Genomic DNA, 24,614 nt, shown 5'->3' on the forward strand with positions numbered 1-24,614 from the left:
CGGCAGCGCCGCCTGGGGGCGGGAGGGAGCGGACGGGCGGTCCACACGGCATCCACCGGGAACCGGGGTGTCTGCTGCCGGCCACAGCCATTCCATTAGCAAGGTCATTCCATTAGCAAGGTCATTTCATTAGCAAGGTCATTTCATTAGCAAGGTCATTTCATTAGCAAGGTCATTTCATTAGCAAGGGCAGCAAAGGGCTGTTTTCTCTCTGACCCCATTCCCAAAGGTGCTGTGTGCTCAGAGAGCCTGTAAAACCCACAATGGGAAAAAGAGGAAGGGCTCCAAGCATGTCCAGCATGCCCCGTGGCTCCCCAACTCACTCCTAACCTGTAACTCCAAACCAAAATGCTGCTCTTCTAATTATGTGCTATTTTATATCCATCTTTATTTCATAAATGGGTAGACAAAGGGCAGGCAAACAGGGAACCAGCTTATTCACAGCAATAGGTTTAGGGCTTCCAAGGGTTTATCCCACAGGAAAATACACCTGCACAGACTATGGGGGACAAACCACAATGATGTGATTGCAGGAGGATTTTGCAGATAGAAGCCACAGTGTTTTTCATTCCTCTTCTATACCATTACTCTGAAGCATTAACTTACATCAGGCCTCAAAAAATACCATGAAATTGCCTTTATAGGTTCAAAGATCTTAAGTGAAGTCATGTTTTTCCTGCTGCTTACCAGGGCCAGCTGTGCTCATGGTTCCTTCCCCCCAAAAATGAGAGCTGAGACTACTCACCTCATCCCAATCTGCCAGATAACGTTTGCTGATGCAGCTGCTCATGACTTACTGGCAAAAACTGTGGCTTTCAGTGACTGCAAATCTGAGCTCAGGAATGTGGCTCTGCACTTGGCCATGCTGAAAGGGGACTGGGAGACAAAAATGCCTTCAGTTAACACAACAATAACCTGTTTTGCTTCAAGGGGAAACTGAAATAGCTTAATATCCAAGTCTGAGAAGCAAGAGCAATTCATCCCTTGCATAGTTTAGTCAAACCCAGTCCATACCAGCAGCCTACCTGAGGATTTCAGTGACTCCACTGGAACAAGGATGGGCAAATCCAACCTCCACAAGTTACCAGTGAGACAACTGGATGCTGTTGTGCTCTGGAAAGCAACTATGAAGAACCAAACCCACACATTTCTCTCTGAACTCTCCACAAAAGGTTTAGCTGTGAAGAGTAAAAAGGATGTTATAGCACAAGGATGTTATAGCACAAGAACTGCAACATACACAGCAGGAGAACCACAGTGTGCCTCTCTTTTTATTCTTTATTTTACAGGTCACAATGAGAAACCTACTGATAAATTACACAGTTCACCCTTCTGTTTGGGGGTTTAAATGCCTTGGAGTTGTGCTGCCAATCCCATCTCATCCCAGGGAGGTGCCACCATGTTCACAAGGCAGAGCAGCCAGACAAACCCCTCCATGAGCCATGCTTCATGTGGGAAGTTAAGAGGCAGCAGCGATTACACCCTAAAACCACATTTGAAATGGAAAAATATACTGGATATCATTTCAAGGTTCCTTTATAGACTTGCAAATGTTACCAATGTTCTTAGGGAAAAGAACAGAACAAACTTCCAGACAAGTTAAATTTGCATGGAGCAAGTACCCAGAACGGCTCTCTCTCAAGGCCCTGCATCTTAAGCAATTCTCTCCAAAGCCTCTTTTACAGAGCAGAAAGATAAGTCAGGTCCCTTCTCAGCCATGGATTTCAAAATCTGCTTAACTCAGCACATAGTTGCAGCCATCAATATACATTTCACCGGTGCTATCCCACACTCTTGCTCCTTTTCTGCTCAGAAATATATATCTATATATATAACTCCTAATTTCTTAACCCTTTTTGAACTCCCAGTTCAATCATCTTCTCTTAAAAAGATGGCACACACTGCACAGCACATCTACTGCACTTCAACAAGCTCCTGCAAAAGAGACACTATGGAAAACATCAGTTTTTGTATCAAGTTTGGCTGAACATCACAGGGGTGTTACAGAAAGCACAGCAGAGACTGAACCTTCCTTAGCCAAATGCCTCTGAATGGAGGATCACAGTGGCTTGGAGACAGAAGAGCTTTTCCAGCTGGCAAAAGGGATTGCTGGCTGTGTGCAGACCTGGGCTGGCTGTTCCTTGCAGGACATGATCTAATCCAATGCCATGGCTGAAACCCAGCTCTGTGCAAAGAACCCAATACAAAGCCACCACCTCAACAAGGTGAAGAAGGGCAGTGCATTACAGGCCTCATGAGGCATGACTTTCACTCACAGTAAATGAAAAGGCCACCTCCAGAGATGAGGCTACAAGTACTTGCCAGCAGAAACTAGTGACAGAGGAAGAATGAACAGAACACACCATGAGCATGTATTTATAAAGAGGAAAAAAAGGGGCAAATTGCCTTTGTTTTGGCATTACAAAGTAAACGTTACCAGTTTTCTCCTTGTATCCTACAGTTGCTCACCTTTGGCACAAGGAATTCTAAGTATCACAAGATTTCATTAATAATAATACTTCATCTCAACACAGCACTTACACAGCGCTTCTCAGATCCAAAGTGCTTTACAAAAATCTGTGAGTCCTCACAACACCCCTGTGAGGTAGGTAAGTATTATTATCCCCATTTTACAGATGGGGAAACTGAGGCAGAGAGGTAAAGTGACTTGCCCAAGGCTGTATAGGGGGTTGAAACTCATGCTGTAGTGGCCCAATTTTAGTCTCTCTTATAGTGGTGGAACACAGATGAACTCCCACTTGTGTAAGCAAATCCACAACCCAAGTTTCTCTGGCTTCCAATCCTCCGCTCCAATCAACTGACCATTCCTACTCCACTGAAATCAACCTTTGCCTTCCAAAACACTACAGGAAGTCATAGAATCATAGAATAGTTAGGGTTGGAAAGGACCTTAAGATCATCTAGTTCCAACCCCCCTGCCATGGTCAGGGACACCCCACACTAAATCATGTCACCCAAGGCCTCATCCAATCTGGCAGGTCCAGCAGGAACCTCCAGAGACAGCAGGAACAAGTCTGCAACCTTAAGGCAACACGTACATTAACAGCTCCACAGCGAGTTGGACTACACACAGACGTGTTTCTGCCACACTCCAAGAGTCTTAAGACAACTCAAGTGGTCTCCAGCTCTGCATGTATCAGCTTTGAGGCTGATTCTCTTCTCCCCCAAGCTAGAATAAATCCAGAGCAAAACAATGGGGCTGCACCAGTGTAGAACTAACACAAGATCTGAACCAGACCTTTCACCTGCTGCTTGGCAGGCAAATCTTTTCCTTTTGGACAGCTTCGGCATGGTTCATTTCACTCTCACTCTCTCCAAAGTGTGTAACTCTGCATATAAGCAAACTTTCAATGTTCCCAGCTCACCAGCATTTAAACAGAACCAGCATTTACACATCTTTCTAAGACTCATCAGTATTTCCAGAAAAGTGTCAATGCATGCAAATATCACATACAGAAACATCAAGAGTGCTGGGAGATGATACCAAGGATAGAGGTGATCACAAGACAGCGCACATTTAGTTTTTATTTAAATTACCAAACAACTCACTCTTACTGTAACTATATCACTTAGATTATCATTCTAACCTGCAGAAGTGCAGGTGCTTGTCCTCCAACTATTTACCTACCTACCTAGAAAGAAAGAGAAATATCAAGCACACACATTTATACTTCCTCAAACTCGGCAGGCATGATCCATGTGAATGGGAAAGGAAGGCTTGGGGAGGTGGGTGAGATTGTACACTGGGTTTAGGGCAGTGGAGTAAGAAGTAGAAAATATCACATGCATCATTACCATCAGTAATCAATCTGATGAAAATAAACCCCAGAATTAGATGGATTCATGTATGACATCTCAAACCCTAAGCACACTGAAGCTGGCAAACACCTTGCGCCACTTCCCCTCTGTCCAGACACAGCATCAGCAAATAACATCAAATAAACCTTATAAAGAAAGCAAAAGGAAGAATAAACCAGCCTGGAGACAACGATCTTCCACAAACCACTTCCCTGCATTATTTGCAAATACATTTTACTCTTAAAACAGTGTGTTTTGTGGGCACAAGAGACCCACCACTGGTTTTTCATACGCTGGCTCAGCACCAGCACCAACTCAGAGAGAGGGAGAGAAAAACAATTCTTCAAACATGATCCTTGGTACTTGATTAAAACGTTGCCAGCCAGCTGATGGAACCCTGGAATTGCCAGAGGGTTCGAAGTGGAGTGGATACACGGTGCTGCTCACAGTCCTCTTCATCTGCTATGATATCTGTTCTGTGGGCCTCATCTGTATATCTCCAATCTGGAAGAGACCAACAGAGGATTTTATTGGAGCACTGAGGTTTCATTTTATATCCTGCACTGGGCACTTCCATGCTGCAGCATTAGTGACAAGCTGCACGTGAAGAATGTTCCTGTGGCTAGAAATGTGCTTGCTTAACTGAGGTATTAGGAAGGAATGTATGGTGAATGTGACTGCTCTGCCTTCAGCAGAAGGGATAAAAGCATAAATATGGGCAGAAAAGGTGCAAGATGACACTAATTACAAACTCAAGCTTTTAGTTTAGTCCTGCTCATAGGGAGCCAAGCAGAAGCACTGCTTGATCAGCCACAGGCTGGACTTTTAATGTTAAGACAAGGCAGCCAGCTATCCCAGTGACAAGACAGCCACATCTTGCTCCAAAGGAGCAGAGTTCACATGAGGGGCTGCTAAACCTCTCCTGATCAAAGTTTGCTTTTGCAACAGGAACTTTTTGCATATACTAAACTTTGACACCGCTCCTGCCTCCAGCCCAAAGCTGGTCACTTATTTATTGTTTCACAGGAGGGAAGCCCCTTTAGCAGCACAAGCATCTCACACTATCCCTCCCGTTCCCATTGCCTTTCACGGTACTCCTCCAGAGTCAGAGCAGCCTTTGCTGAATCCTCCACAGTCCTCCAACCCAGACCAGCCTACCTGTACATGAGGTGGGGCACTGAGGACATATATGACAGCATTAGCCATATCTTCAGCTTTGAGACACTGCAAAGACACCAAAGAGATTCTCAGTCAAAGGGCACCTCAGAAAGTTAACCACAACATCACTCCTTTCCTAACATCAATAATGAGTTTCAACAGTGTCACTGGGGCATGTTAGGAAGGTGCAAGCAAGCAGGAAAGTAGTAATTCACTGAAAATTTATCAAAGGACATGTCTGGTGCTGATAATTCTCCATTTGCTGTGAATACTCTTATTCTACTGGCACAGTAATTCTGCCAGGTCAGGCATTGCCACTCTTATCAAAAATGCCCAGAGAAGCACAAGAAATCCTGTGCTAGCCACCTGCACAACAGGCTCTCCCGTCTCTTCTTGTGCAGGCATATTGTATCTCCTCATCAATAAAGAACTCACAGCCTGCAAAACATCAGAGCTGATATTTATTTATAGTGACATCCAAATAAAAGGAAAACAATAGGGAGTTGAAAATTGAATCCAAATGAAAGTCTAATGTGTAAATATCAGTGCAAAATCTGAGCTTTGAGTGCTGAGACTCTGGGGATGCTGATAATATCTTGGAAAGCACTAGGCACTCTGCAAGGAAGAAGTTCTGCAAGAGCCAGTTCCTTGTGCTATCAGCTAGGAAACTGCTAAACTATAATCAAAGTCACTTCCCTCTCTTTCCATTCTTCCATGTCCTACCCGAATGCTCTCGTAGGTTGCAGCAGCTCTCTCGGGGTCATTGTCATGAAGTTTAAAAGCAAATCCTGTTTCCACCAGTCCTGGGGAGATACACTGGAAAAAAGCAGAGCATATCCTAATAGGATTTGTCATTCCCCTTCAGTAAAAGAATAAGAAAAAAAAAGAAAACAGAGAACACTTTTTTAGCACTGAAAAAGCAAAAGCAAACCAAACCCCAGCCCCCTTTCTATTGTTCTCCTTCCCCACCCTCCTTTTACTAGAGGAGTAGTTCCAGTGAGCAGGTTTTGCCTCAATGATTGTTGTGGCAGGCACTTCCCTCTTCATGCCCCAGAGGGACAGAGAAGCAGAGAAAATGATGGAAAAGCTAGCAATACAAATTCAGTTCTGGACACATCACTCTTGAGATGCAAGCTGTGAACAAGAGCAAACAGCCCAGCTGACTGCCATGAGCTCCCCTTGCCCCTCAACAAGCAACTGCCCGCTTTGTGCACCCAAAAAGCTCATTCCCTGACACAGCTCATTGCTGCCCGGCTTTCTGCACCCCAGACTCTCTGCCTGTGAGAGAGGTGGCCAGCAACAACTAGCCACAGGACTTGAACATTCCCAGTTTTACACTTCCTTGCCTGTCTTCCAGAGGGAAAAACCTCTGCCCCATAAAGCCTGCCAGCTTTCTACCACCCACAAAAGCAAGAGAGATGAGGAGAGCCCACGGTACTCACTGTAGCTCGTATATGAGTCTTTGCTTCTCTGAGTTCTTGCCTCAGGCCCTCCGTGAGGGCTGTAACTGCATATTTGGTGGCACTGTAGAAATGCACCACTGACTGTGGCACAACACTGTGGCCATTCATGCTGAGGAGAGAGCAGAAAGGAAAGTGCTGAGAGGTGCAGGCAAACAGAGGACCAAGAAGAAACCAACAGGATATTCAAACCACTGTAACAAACACAGAAAGAGAGGCTGACACAGCAGGTAAATGAAGAATTCCCTGCTCCTGCAGCAAACGTGTATCACCAGAGGCTCCTCTCCACATAGTCTGATGGAGCTGGTTGAGAAGTTTCAATCTTCAACCTTGCACCATCACAAGTGGTTGGCATTATCCTTTTCCCCTTGGTTTGGTTTTTTTTTTTTTGCATTTAGACCAGCAGAGGTTAAAAACAATGGTTTGAAAAATCAATCATCCCAATCCTTGGAAAATCCATTCTTGGGCACCACCAGTTCACTTCAAGATTAAAGCTCTGCTGCTTAAATCCTCTTTATGAGACAGAGAAGAGGAAGCCCATGTGGCTGATCTGACATTCCCCCCTTGCATACCTGTTAATGTTAATAATATGCCCATCATCAATGTTTCTCTCTTTCATGGACTGGTAGGCCTCTCGGGTGCAGATGCTTACAGCCATCACATTTACCTGAGGGATGAGAAAAGAAGAAGAAACTAAGGCCAGCAGCCATGCCTGGCACCCTTTGACTTCCCCACACATGTATGAAGCCAAGAATGCAAGTTCCAGTCCCCAAACCCACCACAGTTCCCACAAACAGAGGGAAATGCACACCCACATCACTGCCACCAAGCTGGGGCTCAGTCACAAGGTGCTTGGGGCACAGATACCCAGCTTGTGAGACAGCCGTGGCTTGGTTAAACTCAGCCATATCACCTCTGCAATGTGCCACCTTTAATGCACTGATGCCTTGGGCATTTGCTGACCATAAAACACAGAGTCAAAGGTTCCAGGAAGATGGAGATATGGAAGCTCCCCCAGCTGAAATACAAAGCAGCCAGAGGTATGTGCAAGACTGATGAGCAAGTCATCTCAGCAGCAAAAATTGCTCAAGTTTATAGTGGTTTAGATTTGCAGAAGTGCCTGAAAGGTAGAAAGTCTTTGCTGACACTGCCTAGAAAGGATGCAGCCATTTCAAAGCAGGTCCTACCTAATGACACGTCACTTTGCCAACTAAATGAGCAGCCCAAACAGGACTAAAAACACCACTTGAACTAAATACCCAGGAAGAGCTAGATTTCTGATGAATCACAAGTCAGGTGCAACTATAAATGGGAGGAGCAGCAGGAACAAGGCCATGTGGCAGTGAGCAAAAGATATGTGAGAGGGCTGGCGATCATCACTGTGAAGCTTACAAACAAGAGTAGGGCAGGCTAAGCAGGACTTGCTAGCACAAAAGGATGTCCACCTTAGTTTGGAGACCAGAAGCTAAGAGGCAAAAAGGGATGGATTTGAGATGCAATTACTGAGCAGCACATAAAAGACCAACAGGGTCAGCTGAAGGATCTTCTGGTCTCTGCTTCTGCCTCAGATGTTATTTCCTATTGATTACTAGAGGCCCTGCTTGTGAGCTTTTGTCTTGGCAGCAGATAACTGCATGCTTATCTGATCCTGGAAGCACCGAGGCAACAAGCAGAGTCATCATCCTCATCCAAGTGCACTTTGGTTAAGCACACAGTAACTGCCAGGTATCTCAGTCATCATACTAGAACTACAGATAAATTTCCTGGCATTAGGTTGAAAATTTACCTTGACTGTGCAAGGAAGAGTTAGCAGACATGTCACCTCAGCACTGGAGCGAAGCCCAGAGCAGGAGGGCATCTGAAGGCTTTTGGATTTCACAGTAAGGTGGTCAAGGAAAGCAGGAATAACCTGCTCCAGTTTGATACACTAACCAAGTGCGGAGCCAGTCCTTCCAGATACGGATCTGGGCAACTGTCAGTATGAAAAGCGTTCATGACAAGCAATATCCCCGCTTTCCTCCCTGCCCCAAGACACCCTAAACCTACCAGGCACTGAGTCTTTGGTGCAGTCACTTCCCAATTCCACTCCATCTCCAGAAGCCACTAGAGGGTAACATCATCCTAAAGCCTGAGACCCGGCTCCACCGCTGTGCTGAGGAATGCTTCCTTGTGTGGGAAGATTTACAACATTGTGACAACTCCTGGCAAAGCAAGATACTAATAACAGCCACATGGGAAAGTCCAGAGCCTGTATGATAAGACACCTGGGACAACAAGTGGCTAAAGGCAGCTGAGCTGGGAATGCCTCACTGCCTTTTCCTGATAGCACCCACTGGATTTTTAGGTGAAATCCTGTTTCAAAATGTGGAACAGGCACTCAGAAACCTAACAAAACATGCCTGGAATAATAAGCAAGCCTTAGGGCTCTATCACTTTGAGAAACAATCTACAGGTTGTTGTCACAAATACCCACACAAGATGGTTTTCAGCCTTGTTGCCATTTTAAGAACAAAAGGTTCAAAAGTCCCTCAGCAAAGATGGCCAACATATCTGTGCTCTGCTTCTGCACACATTCATGCTCTGCTCCTGCACAGCACGCTGCAGGTCTGTGACCACCACGTGTGTGTGCTAATGCAACAGAAACAACAGCAGCACAGTTTCTAGTCGTTAATGAGTTCCAATTGCCAGGCTGGGAGAATATAAAAGACACTGTTCCTGGAAGGCTGAGCACTTCCCAGAATCAGCCTTTTCTATAAAGCTTCAAAATGAGTATCATAGCTCCTAAGCACATAGAAAAACACAGGTTACAGAAAACTTATATACCATCTGTGCTGAGATATAATCAAGAACAACAGAGCCTTGCTGCTCAATGAATAATGCCAAGAAGAATCAACCCCATTTAGCATCTAGAGCAGCGAGAGGATGTGTGCTGCAGTCCTTTGTGCCCTGAGCAGTGCAAATGGAAAGTTCAGCTTGAATGCCTGGCTGTAAAGGTCAGTAGGTAGAATGTGAAGGAGTTGTTCAAACCCCAGTGCCTGGAGTCAGCGTGTACACAGCACCTGGCCCCAGCGACTCCTGTGCAAGTCGGGAAAGGCTGGAGGACTTTGGTCCAGCCTCATGTCAAGCACAACCTCACAACCAAGAGGAGAGAGAAGGGGGGAAGCTGCGAGCCAAAGGACGATGGGCTCAGAACCTGCCTGAGATAACACTCACACACCAGATTTGCTGTCTGGCAGCACTGGGCTCTGTGCTGCTGTAAAGCAACAGAGACAATTCCTAATCCAAGACTCCTGCAGCCCAGGGAGAAACAGCTTCCCCCTTGGGAATAAATACCAGCCAATAAGGAATGGACCATTAAAACAAAGGAGGAACATGTAAATAACAACATGATTTTGACTGTTAGATGTATAGCAATAAATTTTATGGAATAGGTATATTGAAGAGAGGAGCCTGGAAGGAGCCTCAAAGCTCATGAAAAATGAATGGAAGCAAAAATCAATTTACCAAAAAGAAAAATATGCCTTTAATTTAAGGCCCTAATGCCTCCTAAATTGATATATCAATGGCTGTTTAGAAACTTCTCCTGTCTTGCAGCCAGAAGCACAGTGAAACTCTAACAGCATCTCAGACCATGCTGTTCTCTAACACCCTTCTCCAAGGGACCTTTGGAAGAAGCCTCTCTGCTCCCGCCTAGCTCTGCAAAGCCCAGTGATCCATGGAAGGTGCCGTCAACTCTCCCCCACCCTGACCCTCTGAGAGCTTCAGAGCATGTAGGAGAAATGATTGAGTTTCCTTGGGGCTGGTGTGCCACAGCGGGGAGAGCTGTCACTGCAGATCTCTCCCCAGACCCCACTGCCACAGCATGAGAGAGACTACCACACAGGGAGGCTGCAGCCACAGAACAGGGGCACACAGCAAAAGGAAAAACCCTTTTCTACCCCTTATCAGCAGGGTAAAAAGCAAAGCTCAGGCTTGTCAGGCTGCTTAGGTTGAGCTGGATGAAGTGTTTGGCTCTGCAGTTTCCCAAGGCTTCACCTTTGCATTAAAGGTGTAATTCAATTACACACAAGTCAAGAGCAGCTGCTGGGAAGCTGGTGAGAGGACAAAATCTGCCAGTGGGATGAAAGTTTGGGTGTCTTAATCTGTTCTCTGTGCCACAACAGCATTTTTGTCAAGCAATGAGAGTAGATATAGCTGCACAGATCACCTCTGGGAATAAAACATGCCCCCAGGCTGGTTTCCTAATGCTGCCCTTGCAAAGCCATCACCTTTCCTCTCCTCCCACCCCATCCATCACCCCAAAGCAGCTCCCAAGGGTGCACACAGCAAGTACCCACAACAAGAGGGACACCACAGGCTTTCAGCTGCTGCAAATACCAATGCTGGAGTGCCTCATACAGGACAATCCTTATTCCAAAGTATTTCTGCCTAAAAAGTGGTGGAAGGTGAGATAAAGGAAGCACTCCCACCTGAGCAGCCAGGGAAGGAACACAAAGAGGGGAAGGGCCTTCAGCTGGCAAAAGCCACATGTTTCCCCACTGCCTGCCCACCTTATAGAGAACAAAAGGTCAGAAGAACAAAGACAAATCAGTGCAAGGGACTTGCAGCATCCACAGAGCCCTCCACACAAGATGAAATCACAGTGATCAGGACAAGGGGTTTACAAGGCACAGGCAACCAGCCAGACAGCACTAGGGAATGTCCTGCTTTACACCAGCTCAGCCTCAGCTACACTTCATTTTCTTTAAAGACTCCATGGCAACCGGGACAGGGAGATGCGGCTGTGCAGTGACCCAGGCTGGGCAGCCCATAAAAGCCTGCCTGGGCAGACAAAGCTGAGCTGAGCTTGCTTTGGCTGCAGTCACAGCGACCAGCAGACTGGCCAAAACCCTAACAAGAGCTTAATTAGTCAGGATACAGCAGCTCTTGCCCTGACAGCAGGAGCTGGAGGCCTCAACAGGCTTCTCTCGCTTTACACAGCCCCTGAAACTACTCCTGATGAACAGCCACTGGCTGCTGCAGGAGCCAACAGACCCCTGCTGACTCCACTGTCAGACATAGAGGACCTGAGCCTCCAGCTTTGAGCAGCTTTTCTAATAGACATGTCTTTTCCTTCACTAGGACAAGCTCTCCTAGCTGCTGGAGGGGCTACAAGGCTTATTCAAGGTTTATTCAAGGCCATGTTTCAGCATCTCACTGGCCAGAGCTGCAAGGTGGACACTAAAGTAGAGCTGTCGCAAGAGCATGCAAACTGGCCTGGGGTCCCACAGCTGTAGCTGCCACTGCTACATGCAGAAAGGGCCATCACATAATGACAAAAGATGGTGAAACCCCCAAAAGACATAGAGCAGGACCTCAGGGCAGCAAGACCCAGGGAGAAGTGCTGCTGGTACATGGCAAAATCCTAGCTGAGCACAGGAAATTACCTCATTCACATCCAGCTCTAACCAGATCATGGGCAGAAAACTAAGCTATGAAGACAAAAAGCATTACAGCTTTTAAAGCCAAAAAGAATCTGCCCATTTTACAACCCACTGCTACAACTAACAGGATTAACTACAAAAGCCAGTGCTTGGCATTCAACTCCCTATTTTATTGAAGCAAAAAGCGTGAGGCTCATCACCCTTTAGAAAGCCACTGAGTTACAGGGGGAAAGTGCTACTGAAGGTATTGAGTGTTTTCATACTCCAAAGTGAAGGCATGTGCCTCAGCAGTGCATGATGTCTTTCCACTTAACAATCAGCAAACCCAGGCCATATGGGAAGCAGGTCCTCAGCTTTACATACATGCAATAAATAGATGGAGACAATGATGCTGGTGGCCAGAAGAAATCAGAATCTAGCACAGTTCCCACTCCATGTGGCGCTACTCACATCTATCATCGTCCGCCAGCCCTCTGTCTTCCCCGAGAGCAGGGGCTCCGGGCGAGCCAGCCCCGCATTGTTGATGCACACATCAACTCCTTGGTGAAGGGTCTTGATGGCAGAGAACATTGACAGGATCTCCTCTTCATTGGAGAGATCACACTTGTACGGGATGAGGGTTCCAGGGTAGCCAGCACTCTGGCATTCAGCTGCTAGTTTCTAGGGAAGAGAAAGGAAGGAAGAAAACAGCCATCAGCCTCATCTCCTCCTGGAGCAGCTTATCCAGCCGTCTGCTTATAAACACACCCTGGGGCTAACAAAAACCAGCAGGCTTCTGGTGAGCCTGTCTTAGAAGCAGGGACTAGGGAAGTCATTGGAAATGCTAAGAAAAAAGAAATATCCATATTCATGAGAGTCTGAGCACTTCAGCATTGAAGTTATTAAACTTGAGGACACATTCTGTGCTCATCCACCACCCCAGGCAATACAGGTTGAGGTGAGGAGGTGTTAGCAAAATACAAATAAATACTGCCATGGCACCAGGCTGCCAGACTGCTGTGTGGATAAAGGATGTGGCAATAACATGCCTGACAATGTTACCAACAATTATTCCAAGCATCCACATCTTTTATCAGAGTAGGTGATATAAAGCAAATGAAAGGCCAAGAGCTGTGTTAATGATGTGGCAGCCACCACGCCAAATCCTCTGGAGGATGCCCTTTACCCTTTGATGTTAATATGAAGCAGCATCTCATCTCCGATGTGTGGTATTAGAGACACTGACAGCTTCCAGCATGGGGAGAGCCACATGATGTCTGGTTTCTGTGCAGACAGACCCCGGCTACAAGCGTCCACCAAATCACTCGAACACCATCACCCGCAGTGGCTTCACCAACGTCACATCTCAGCGGGTGCAGTGAAGCTTTCCCTGGCCAGAGGCAGCTTTCCCACTCCTCCCCACATACCAAAGACTGCAGTTCCCAGCTGTTTATGAAAGGAGGAGTGAGGCCTAGCACAGGAGTCACCCAGCTGGAAGCAGAGGGCAGAGGACAGACTGGACATAAAGGCAGCTGTTGGAGCAGTGTCTGCCCTGAAGCTCACCCAGCCTTGGGTGAAACAAGGATGCAGGGAGGCCAGGACACCAGCCACGGCGCCCCAGGAGCATCCAGAACATCCCTAGGAAGCTCACACACGAGGGATGCTGATGTTCTTTTTGCTTGCTACGAGGTGCAGCATGACTTCCCAAATCATAACACGTGCTCATCATCAGTGGCTTTTTCAGTGACTAACTTTCTCTTAGCCAAGTTTTACACAGAGCAGGGCTGAGCATCCTCACTGGGAGAGAGACAGACAAGCCAGGACCTCCAAACCCCTCTCTGCACCCCAAGCACATTCATCTTACTCCAGGGCAAGTGGCTCTGTTTGGTAAATGATTTCCAACCTTTCTCAATACCTAAGGCTGCAGAAGTTGGCCAAGTCCCTCAACAGTGAGCTTAAGCTTTTCTGATTTGTTTTTCACAGCAATCCACAGCTCTCACAGACCACAGACCGAAATCAGCCCAGGTCTATGGGACTGCTCCAGAAGCTGCTCTCCTGTCTGGGTACAGTTTCAGTGGAGGCACTGCAGTAACACAAGAATTATTATCGCTCTCACAGCACCAAGCAGAAAGGGGATGGACACGCTGAGTCCAGCCCAGGGATCAATACCTCCCAACAGCATCACGCTCTGGAGAGCTCTGCTTGGGCTGAGCTAGACAATATTGCTGCTCAATAATAAAGGTGCTTCTGGGGCTGAATCGTACCTCTCTGTACCTCCTGGAGCTGGTTCCACTTTGCTATACATGAAATCTTGTTGATTATGTGCTGGTAATAGTAGAAATACGTGTACTTTTTAAAGATCAGAGTAGCCACTTGAGAAAACAGTTGGAAGAAAATCTGCCAGAGCAGCATTTAGAAAATGAAAAGCAGTATGAAGGTGCTAAGCCACTCCAGGGACAGGACTCATTCCTGCAAAGACAGTGGAAGGCAATATAGACAAAGAGCTATCAGTCACATTCTTCATGATGTGGCACCAAGGTGACAGCCTCAGAGCTCTCTCCATCCCACTGCCCAAACTCGACCACTCCACTACAGGATCCATTCCACTCAGTATTTGCTTGTAAAGTACCACAGCTCACATCTGGTACTTTTTCCTCATAGCTCACCAGGTGATGGCCAGAAGTATGACTCTGTCCTCTCCTGAAAAATAAAGTATCTCTCAAGCTCCTTCTTTTCCTGTCTGGTGTCTCCCTGCCTCAAATGAGCCTCAACACAGATCCTTTCATCTCTCAGGGTACACTTCTATTAACAAATTCTCTTTGAAAATGAAGTGCCAAACACCACTGACATGCAGGCAGAGCTGAACGTGCTTCAACCAGCTATAGATAAAGAGTCATCACAGGATCTTCAAAGAAACATCAACTGCAGGCAAGTTTGCAAGAGAAGACACAGGTAAAGCAACTCTCTGAATTAGGGAGCTTGCAATACTCTTTCAGAGCACCCATTAAATCACTCAAAGCTCATTCCACTTTAAGCACACCACATGCACAAGGAGGGGAAGGAAAAAAAAGCTGGTTTTCCAGATTTGATAAGCAACTTGAGTGACCACATAATACAACACCAATACAGACGAGGGCCAGTGCACCTTCAGCAACTGGAGAGGAAGATTTGAAACAAGACCTGAGCACTTCCATACCAAAATGTTGTCACTGGATGCCTGGAAATGGACAGCCAGAAGCTAGACCTACTAGCACAAACTGGGATAATGCAATATAAAGAAGAAACAGATACCCTGTTATGCTAAAACATTTAACCTAGAGCCATCCCCTGCCATGGACGGAAGCCCTCACCCTGCAGTTCTGATATACCTAGCATGAGCACAGTGCCCAGCAAGTCAGTTCTCCCAAGAAGGGGTTAATGCTCTTCATGCATATGATGCTTGGAAAGGGCACAGTGCCATGCATTTAGATTCAGTCTTGGTTAAATGGTTTAACAAAACTAATTGATATAAAAATTTAAAGAGACTCTTAAGGGGAGTGGAAAAAAAGAAGAGAGTCATGTAGAGCTTTATTTGGGAAATGATCCCATTAACTTCAGACACATTTAGTTCAGAGAGATTAAAGCAGAAGAAGCCATTAGGTAATTTTTAATCTAACCTGCCATTCATCACAGGTGTTTGCATCCTACTGATTTAGCTTATGCTTAAATACACAGCTAGACCAAGAAACCAACTGGAAAGAAACCAAAGTCATCCCAATTACTTTTGCTGTCTAAAGGAAATGAAGGGGAAAAAGCATAATGAGCAGCATCACAGTTGTGAAAGATAACTGGGGGCTTCAAAATCCTTTTATTGTACTGATTGGCAAGTTTGAAGCTTCTTTTAATTAAGATTTAATACCAGTGCAAGAGCATAATAGAAGAAGAGATATATAGTGAATAAAGCACTAAACTGGGGTTTGTTTCCATAGTGAGCTCTGTGACTATGGGCAAGATTCAGAGCTGATTCCCCATCTGTAAAGAGCAATAATCACACTGAGCCCCTTCCTAGAGCTGCTGGGTACCCAGCGCTTTTTGCCTGCATCTGATCCAAGGATCAGTGTTGTTTCACATTTCTTCCAGGTCCTTTTGCCTGGATCCAGGTGCCCAGAGAGGGCCTCTGTGGGAGTCTAAAGGGAGTTTTCAAATGAATAAAACAGTAAAGTGATTCTCCTTCCCTCTCCTGAGCTTTAAATTGATACTTCTCGATGATTGCTTGCTGATCCCCACTCCTCAGCTCAGATCTGTGCCTGCTTCAGAACAGAATGCAGAACAGTGGTGATGGGAAAGCATGGAAAATAAGATTTAAATGGAAAAGCAAGTGCGCAGTACTCTGCTGTGCACCCATGCCAAAACCTAGCACAGATGAAGAAAACTAGCACCAGTTTCAGACTGTTTACCTGAAGTACACCTCAAATACAGGCTGCTCGGTAAGGGAAACTGAACTTTTCAGACTGCTCCAGAAACCTACCACCTCTTGGCACAGGCAAAGGTGAAAGAATGACCAAAAGCTCCAATGCCCTTGCCAGACTCCCTGCTAAACAGGGATGTCACGAGTGCTCAGCCATATCAAACATCCAAGATGATTTTTATTTAGCTCATTTAGTTCTAAATTTCCAGTGTCATACAACAAGCCAAATCACCCCATTTACACTGCCCTAAACATCCCTGCTACCTTAAGACATTCAAACAATCACTCCTTACATCAAGGCTGAAGGCACTTGTTTTTTTGCTCAGATCACATTGCTCCAGACTGGCATGGGGGAGGAGGAAACACTGCTCCTATGATGACAGCTCATTAGAGCAATCTCTCTTGCTTATTCTGAGGTATGACTATCCAAAACAAGCACCACAGGTGCCTGCCTGCTCTTCAGCTCCAACATGCATAAAACAGATTCCCACACAGCCAGGCACATAGATGTTCTCCTTCCTCAGAAAACCCTTATACTCTTACTAATGAAGCTGCTCTATAGCAGCCACCCATGGTCCTCCTCCAGCCCTGGGCTGCCTTCACAAGCAGGGTTCAAAGACCGAGTGGTTCAACACACCCAAATGCCTACAGACAGCAAACCTCAAGCCACAGGCTGGATCACTGCCTGCTCAAGCAACTGATTTCCAAGGCAACCTGCAAACACAGCTCTCAGAGGGCAGAGCTGAGCATGAGCTTCAGCCTGACACCCTCAGATCATTGAATCATGGAATGGTTTGGGTTGGAAGGGACCTTAAAGCTCATCCAGTTCCAACCCCCTTGCCACAGGCAGGGACACCTTCCACTAGAGCAGCTTGCTTCAAGTCCTGTCCAACCCGGCCTTGAACACGGCCAGGGATGGGGCAGCCACAGCTTCTCTGGGCACCCTGTGCCAAGGGCTCTGCACTCTCACAGGGAAGATCTTCTGCCTAAGAGCTCATCTCAGTCTCCCCTCTGGCAGGTTAAAGCTATTACCCCCTTGTCCTGCCCCTACATACCCTTGCAGCACCCCGGCTCCTTCCAACCCAAACCCTTCAGTGACTCTACAATATTGTCACCCAGGAAATAACCATTAACACTTCCCACATGGACATTGGCAGAAGTCAGGGCTAAAGCTCGACTTTAGCACAGCCACTACTTTCTGCAGAGCCCCAGGAAAACCACCATCATATTTACTCCCCACCACTGCCGGCTGCATCTGTGCCTCCCCACCCAGGGACACACTCCATTAACCCAAAAACCAAGTCAGAAAATGCCTCTATGTGTGAACACTGCTCCTGTACAACCTTCCCACCTCCCCAGAGCAGCACAGCCAGGTTTTACACAGGGAAACTGAGGCACAGGACAGTGACCTGATCCATGCTGTTACACAGCAAGGCAGAGGCAGAACAAGCACCCAGCACACTTCCAAAATCCTGGGAAAAGCTAAGTTACTACTTATTTTTAGGGCTGTAAACACAACATACACCTATTGCAAAGCCAAAGGGAACAGGAGAGACACAGAGAAAGGGGAGCTGCTACAACAAGACAAATTTAAAGCATATTTTGGGGGTAGAAGGATGAAACCAACCTGGTTTAAAAGCAACCCTTCCCCCAAGCACCTCCTGAGCTTCAAGGCTGAGAAAAACCATCAGACAGCAAAGCATTTATTCCCATTACTCAGGACAGCAATTACAGGGATCTCTTTCACATTTATCAAGAAAGGTCAGGGACAAAGTGACAATAAAAGCACCTCAGAGCACCCACCCTCGGCCTTCACCAAACACAAAACAAGCCCTTCCAGAGGCCAAGGAGATTCCGAAGGTCATTTATTTACACCTGACAGTGCTGTGGGATTATCCTGCCTGAAGCTGCTCCTGCCTTAAAAAATAGCTCATCGGGCTACTGAGCAGCTCTGCAGCATGCAGGCTGTGAAAGCAACACACAGGCCAGTGGAAGAGGAGATGGGGAGCCTCAGCCAGGCTGCCCAGCAGTGAGAGTCAGGCACTAAAAGTCATCCCTCACAGTCAGCCACGAGCCTGTTGCTTTAAGTCACAAGATTAAGACAACACAGGCTCAGAGGTGAAACCTGTGGTTTGGGGAATGCTCCGTGAAACCCAGCCCCAGCTGTAAGGGGTTTCACAGACCCCACTGCAGGGACATCCATGGTTCAACTCAACAGACGTGACAGCTAAAGGAGGAGGCCAAGATGTTAACCACTGGCACAGGGTGCCCAGAGAAGCTGTGGCTGCCCCATCCCTGGCAATGTTCAAGGCCGGGTTGGATGGGGCTTGGAGCAAGCTGCTCTAGTGGAAGGTGTCCCTGCCCATGGCAGGCGGTTGGAACTGGATGAGCTTTAAGGTCCCTTCAACCCAAACCACCCTATGGTTCTATGATAATTAACCACCTTGGCTCACCAAAGGGATCAAGAGTCACCTTACAGCCCAGCCAGTGACTGGTGGAAGCAACCATCCAGCCTACAAAGAGCTACCTGGGATGCTCAGTTCCCAGAAGGAAGGCTCAGCTACTTCTTCCTTCTCCCACACTGCCATGGTGCAGCTCAACAGAGAGAACACTAACCTCTTCAGAGATTGGACTGCTTGAATCTGCAATCGATAGCTCAGCTTATCAAAGGCTATTTCCTCAGCAAGAGATAACCTTGACAATGCAGTCCCTGGTTATAAATGTTACCTTTGATCAATAACTGTCACAAATGCATTAGAATTAATTGTTAAACCTTGTGTTTTAAACCACATTTATTGCTTCCTGCACAGCTCATTCTCCACACACCAACAAAGGAAAAGAGAAATATGTTTCTTAGAACATGACATCCATGACTAAATCTCTCCAACACCTTGACACAGGCCATTGCCCATGGGCCTCAATCTCACCTTGCTCACTGACACAGCCTCTGGAGATCGTTCCCCCACCAGCATCCTGGTCCTCTGGCAGCACAGCCAGGTACTGCTGCCTCAGGGGATGCTCCCAAGAGTGCTTTATTTGGCCTGCTTTAAGGTCTCTTCCAAGCCAAACCAGTCTGGGATTCATGAAACTCTCACAGGATGAACTGACTGTGACTTAACGTGCTGTCATGTACCAGATGAGTTGTGTCAAATCATTAAATCCCAGCAAGTCTTCCCACACACTGGAGAACCTAGTGATCAACAACAGTATCCCTGTGAAGGTGATCATCTAATACGGAGTAGTTTCCACCAAAGCTTGGTCTTACAGGCTGCTATAAACTCTTGGCTAACTCATTTAAGCACTAACACTTGCTCCTGACTTGGAACATGTGTAGGTATCTGAAGAACAGAAAACATTGAGCAAGAAAACATGCCAAATCATCTGTTAGCACCTCAAGGTTTCTCACTGAAAACAACCTTTCAACCTTAATTATTTCCTGGCATTCAAAAGTACAATAAAGCATTTGAACTACATTTTATTCCTCGATGTCTGACTATTACAGTTACTGTGGGATGACCCACATGAAGAGTCCCCACTCACAATAGCAGCATGAAAAAAAAAAAAAAAGAAGGATTTTTGCAGTTTTTGTAAGCCATTAACATTTTTATTTCAAAGTCAAATAAAGAGCACTGGAGTCATGACCAGCTCTAACACCAAATCCACAATTCTGCAATTCCTTCAGTATCTTGCCTCAAGCCCTTACCTGATTTTCCAAGAGATTAAGAAATCTTGACAGAGCATTTACTGCCCAAGTTAAACTCCCTACAAAACATCACTAGTTTACAGGAGGTGATAAAACCACCACATAGAATGGTTCCAGCCACTTTACCTTCAAATGGATGACTAGTGTCTAACATTAATGAAAACATAAGCTTTTGGGCTACAAAGCAAGCTCTGTGCTCCTAGTTTTAAACTGTACCATTTGAACTCTTCCCATTTCAAGCTACTTTGATTTATTTTGGGGGCTTACTCCTCTGTACACCATTATTCACAGTGGTATTTATCAAATTAGTGAATTTTAATACAGCAACAAAACCTATCCTGCAGCAACTACAGCCATGATGCTCTAACCTCCCCTTTATTCAGATCTGGCAACACCAAGCCCGTAGCTCCTTCATATTTCTCTCCTCTAGTCCCTCCATCACTGGACATCAGCACCACTTCCCAATCACACTCTTATGTGCAAGCTGCTCTTCCTGATACCTTGAGTCCCGACCAAGGCTTCCCACAGGGATGCTGTCCCCTAGCTCCCAACCAACAATGACTTGAAAATTCAGGTGCCCGAGATAATAGCTTGTGGACAGATCTGACTATACAGCAATCCAGGTAACGACATGCTCGAAGAGCACTGATAGCACAGACTTTCCTGTTCCCTTCTATGTTCAGTGCATCTGAAGCTTCTCTGGCAGCTCCCGAGAGACGGCCTGGCTGTATCACCCAGCACAGTCAACCCCACACACACCACCAACTCCTGCTCCTCCAGATGCCATGTCCAAAGTCAAGCTCCAGGTCACTGAGCTCAATAGTCTGATGCCTAAATTTCTTTTTAAAGAAAAAACCCACAAGGCGAAGCTCCCAGAGGAAAGATTTGTTACAAACAACTCCACTCCAAAGGCACAGCAGGAGTGGGTGAGGAGCTTCATCTACGCTGGCACAAGCATCCCTGGCAGCCAGGCAGTGATGGACCTGTTCCCAGAGTGACCTGGCTCCAGCACTGTCCCTTCCCCACATGAGCAGCACCTCTGGGACTTTCTTCCTCTTTAAGGAAACATGCTGCACAATAAATAAAACCAAGAATAGCAACAGAGCAACACAGAGTCCAGACACCTACCAAAACAAATGACAGTGTGCTGTGAACACAATTCAGTCCTCAGAGAGGACAAGAATGAAGCAGGGACAAACATAAGTTGCAATGTTAAGCACAAGAGGTTACAACACAACAGTAACAAGAGGCTTGGAAGATGCGCAACAGTCAGCATTGTCTGGTATGTGTGCACACCATGCAAGCCAGATAAATCACCTATATCAAACATGACTGCATTCTGAGCAGGTTCAAATAAAAAGGCAAAGCCTATAAAAGAGTATTCTTAAATATATACTGTGTTTCTGCCTGAAAACTTTCAGAAAGGTAAGCTTCCAGGATTCAGAAAGGAAGGAAACTCCTCAGAAGCACTGAAGGAAAATACAAGTTTCATTCATGTTCTTTACCAAAAAAAAAAAAATCAAAAGATCTCAAAGTCCAATACTGGAAGCAACAGTATTGGAAATGGCTTTTCTGTTGTTTTTGGAGGAGAATGGGAGACAGCATCCTTTACCAGCCTCCTGAAGCCAGGCTGTGGAAGTGCATTAAACACCATCAGCCACACATGGGAAAGCCTTTGGAGAGCTCAGCTTTTCCTGAAACCACAGTATCAGAACACTGGGAAGCCCAAAAATTAGAAGCAAGCCCCAAAGGATAGTTAAATAAGCCACACTGGTGCATGTTCTCTCTGCAAGTGGCATCTTTCTGATTCATGATGTAGAACAGGAGAAGTTTTGTTTCTTTCAAGTGTTTCTTTATTTAACCCCACTTCCCAGCAGCATTATCAAGCCTTGGTTTCCATAATTTTTTGGGGCACAACTTTATCTTGGTGTGGTCAACTGTGCACAGCAAATCCTTTGCTAAGGAAATACAGACACTGGATGTTCACATCCATCTCCTTCAGCTTGACAAGCACCAACTGAGATGACAATATTTACGCTGACTAAACTTCTTTCTTCCCTCCCAGGAAACTTCTTGAGAAGTAAATAAGCTTTCGCTTACACCACTGCAAGATGAAACCTACAAATGCATCCGACTACAAAAAAGAGATCCCACAGAAACGATTTCATTTAAGCACCTTCTAAGCCAACAGCAGGAGGTTTTTGACTTAGTTCTAGTGATGCTCATATCACAGGGATAAAATCACATTAGGGACTGAATCTCTATTTTAACGTTGTCCCAAAAGCTTGCTGTATGTTTTTAAGAGGGTTCAGTCTCCCGAAGGCCAGCGGTGGGGCAGAAGTGCCTTACACCCCACACATCAAGCAGGGTTTAACGTGCCCGTGGACGCTTCTCAGCCCAGACCAACTCCTCATAGCGCTCCGCCGGGTCACGCAGATGCTATTTATACCCTCGGTAAGAGGCAGCTCAACAAAAAACCCCCAGAACTGAACCTGCTCCTCGGTAACTTCCAGCCAACCGTCCCTGCTCCTCCAGAGGGGGAAAACCCCACCGGGAACTCCGCCCGGCCAGGGCAGCCCCCCGCCCCGGCTGGACCCGGCTTCTTCCCCGAGGCGGGCTCCAGGAACCGGGGCGGGAACACCGCGGGATCAGCCTCCTCCTGCCGGGTACTCTTCACAGCCAGCCCCCACCGTGCAGCCGGACGGGAGCGAGCCAGGCGCGGCCCCCGCCCCGCCGAGTCCCCGCCTCACACAGCCCGCGGCCCCGGCCCTGCTGCCGGTAGCCCTCCCATCCCGGCCAGGCCCCGCAGAGAGGTGGCCGCTCGCTCCGAGGCCCGCCCGTAGAGGCAGCCGCCACAGAAAGATGCCCCCAAGCCCCCGCCCCGGTACCTCGATCTTGTCGACGCTGCGAGCGCACCCCACCACCTTCATGCCGTGCTGCACCAACGCCCGCGCCACGGCCGCGCCGATACCCACGGAGGCACCGGTGACCAGCGCGACGCGCCCGGTCCAGCGCTCCATGGCCCCGGCCCGGCCCCGCCGCCGCGCACAATGCACCGCCCGCCCGCCCTGAGGCCACGCCCCCTACGCCCTAAACCACGCCTCTGATGCCTCGTCACGCCCATGACCACGCCCACAACTACCACGCCTCCCGCCTTGCATGCATCGAGTTTGTGAGGGCTCAGCCGGCGGTGGGCGGGGAACGGTCACAACCAGATTTGGGTTTAGGGGTTTCTTCCCCAAAATGCTCCCAGTGAAAAGGGGTGTTTTAAACCCAGAATAGCACAAAATGGAAGCATTAATTCCAACCATGAGACAATACCATAACCCTGTCACCGCGTTACCTATTCACCAGCACACGCAGCAAGGAGGAGAAAGCTGCTTCATTATTTCATAAAGAAGCCAAAACACATCCAAAAATGCCACAGAGGCTCTGAAAGTTAGATTACATGGGGAACATTTTAACTGCAGATGCCCCATGGCAGAGCAGGTGCTGCTGAATGGTCCATCCTGCTGCAGACGAGATGCTCACACCTATCCACATCCTGAAAATCCAGTCCTGGGAAGGCAACAAACAAAACACCCAGCACCAGTCCAAACAAAAACCAAGACACAGCGATGGGGGATGTGGGAGGGAGGAAAGGTGTTTGGTGGGACCAGGGGACAGAGCTCTGGTGCAGGATGAAGCGGCTCTGTGGAGGGACTGTCATCCCCAAGGTCCAGGGAGCACATTTAAGTAATTCATAGAAACTTCTGAAGAAACAGATTAATCGAAACAGGAGAGACAAAGGTCCAGCTGTCTAATTAATGCAAGAAGAACAGGTTGGGATCCAACAGAATCATAGAATAGTTAGGGTTGGAAAGCACCTTAAGATCATCCAGTTCCAACCTCCCTGCCATAGGGAGGGACACCTCACACTAAACCGCGTCACCCGAGGCTCTGTCCAACCTGGCCTTGAACGCCACCAGGGATGGAGCATTCACAACTTCCCTGGGCAACCCATTCCAGTGCCTCAGCACCCTCACAGGGAAGAATTTCTTCCTTATATCCAATCTAAACTTCAATTCTGTATAAGCTCAGCAGAAGCAGAGATCGCTTCAGAAACACAGCACCGAACTCTGGCGAGACCTTCACTACCTGCTGTGGGCAAACAGGGAGCTGTAAACATCAGAGTGAATAACCAGACAACTCAGTTCACCCTGTGGGCACTAGGTGCATAGACTTGGAGGAGGATAAACCACAATTATCTCTCAAATCTAAAGTTTTGGGCATCCAAACCACACAGGTCTCGAATGGCTGGGGGCAGTTCTTTCACCAAAAGGGTGAAAGAATTGGAACAGGCTGCTCAGAGCAGGGGTGGAATCACCATCCCAGTGTTCAAAACCAGGCAGACAAGGCCTCTAGTGACACAGTTGGACTTGATGATCTTAAAGGTCTTTTAAAACCAACTTGATTCAATGATTTCATGATTATTGAAAGTCTTGATTCCCAAGCAGCACCCCCAGAGCTGCATGGGCAGCCCACTACTGAAAATTAAAACACTAAAACAAGAAAATGCACAGGTACACAGCATCTTTAGGGTTTGTTAGAAATAAAGCAGCAGTTGCGTACCTCATCAGGCAAGG

The 24,614-nt window shown here is 47.1% G+C and overlaps 1 protein-coding gene across 1 annotated transcript; it reads right to left on the minus strand.

The window, feature by feature from the left end:
* Window positions 1-4,281: 4,281 nt before the first annotated feature.
* Window positions 4,282-23,009, minus strand: DHRS11 (dehydrogenase/reductase 11; the record flags this gene model as incomplete). The annotated part of the gene is made up of 7 exons (XM_080630224.1): window positions 4,282-4,323; window positions 4,978-5,043; window positions 5,701-5,793; window positions 6,420-6,549; window positions 7,010-7,104; window positions 12,311-12,520; window positions 22,878-23,009. 7 exons carry the CDS (start codon window positions 23,007-23,009, stop codon window positions 4,282-4,284), a joined length of 768 nt encoding a protein of 255 aa, XP_080486350.1.
* Between the last annotated feature and the right edge of the window lie 1,605 nt (window positions 23,010-24,614).

This window comes from Psittacula echo (genome assembly GCF_963264785.1).
Source record: "Psittacula echo genome assembly, chromosome: 15".
NCBI lineage: Eukaryota > Metazoa > Chordata > Aves > Psittaciformes > Psittacidae > Psittacula > Psittacula echo.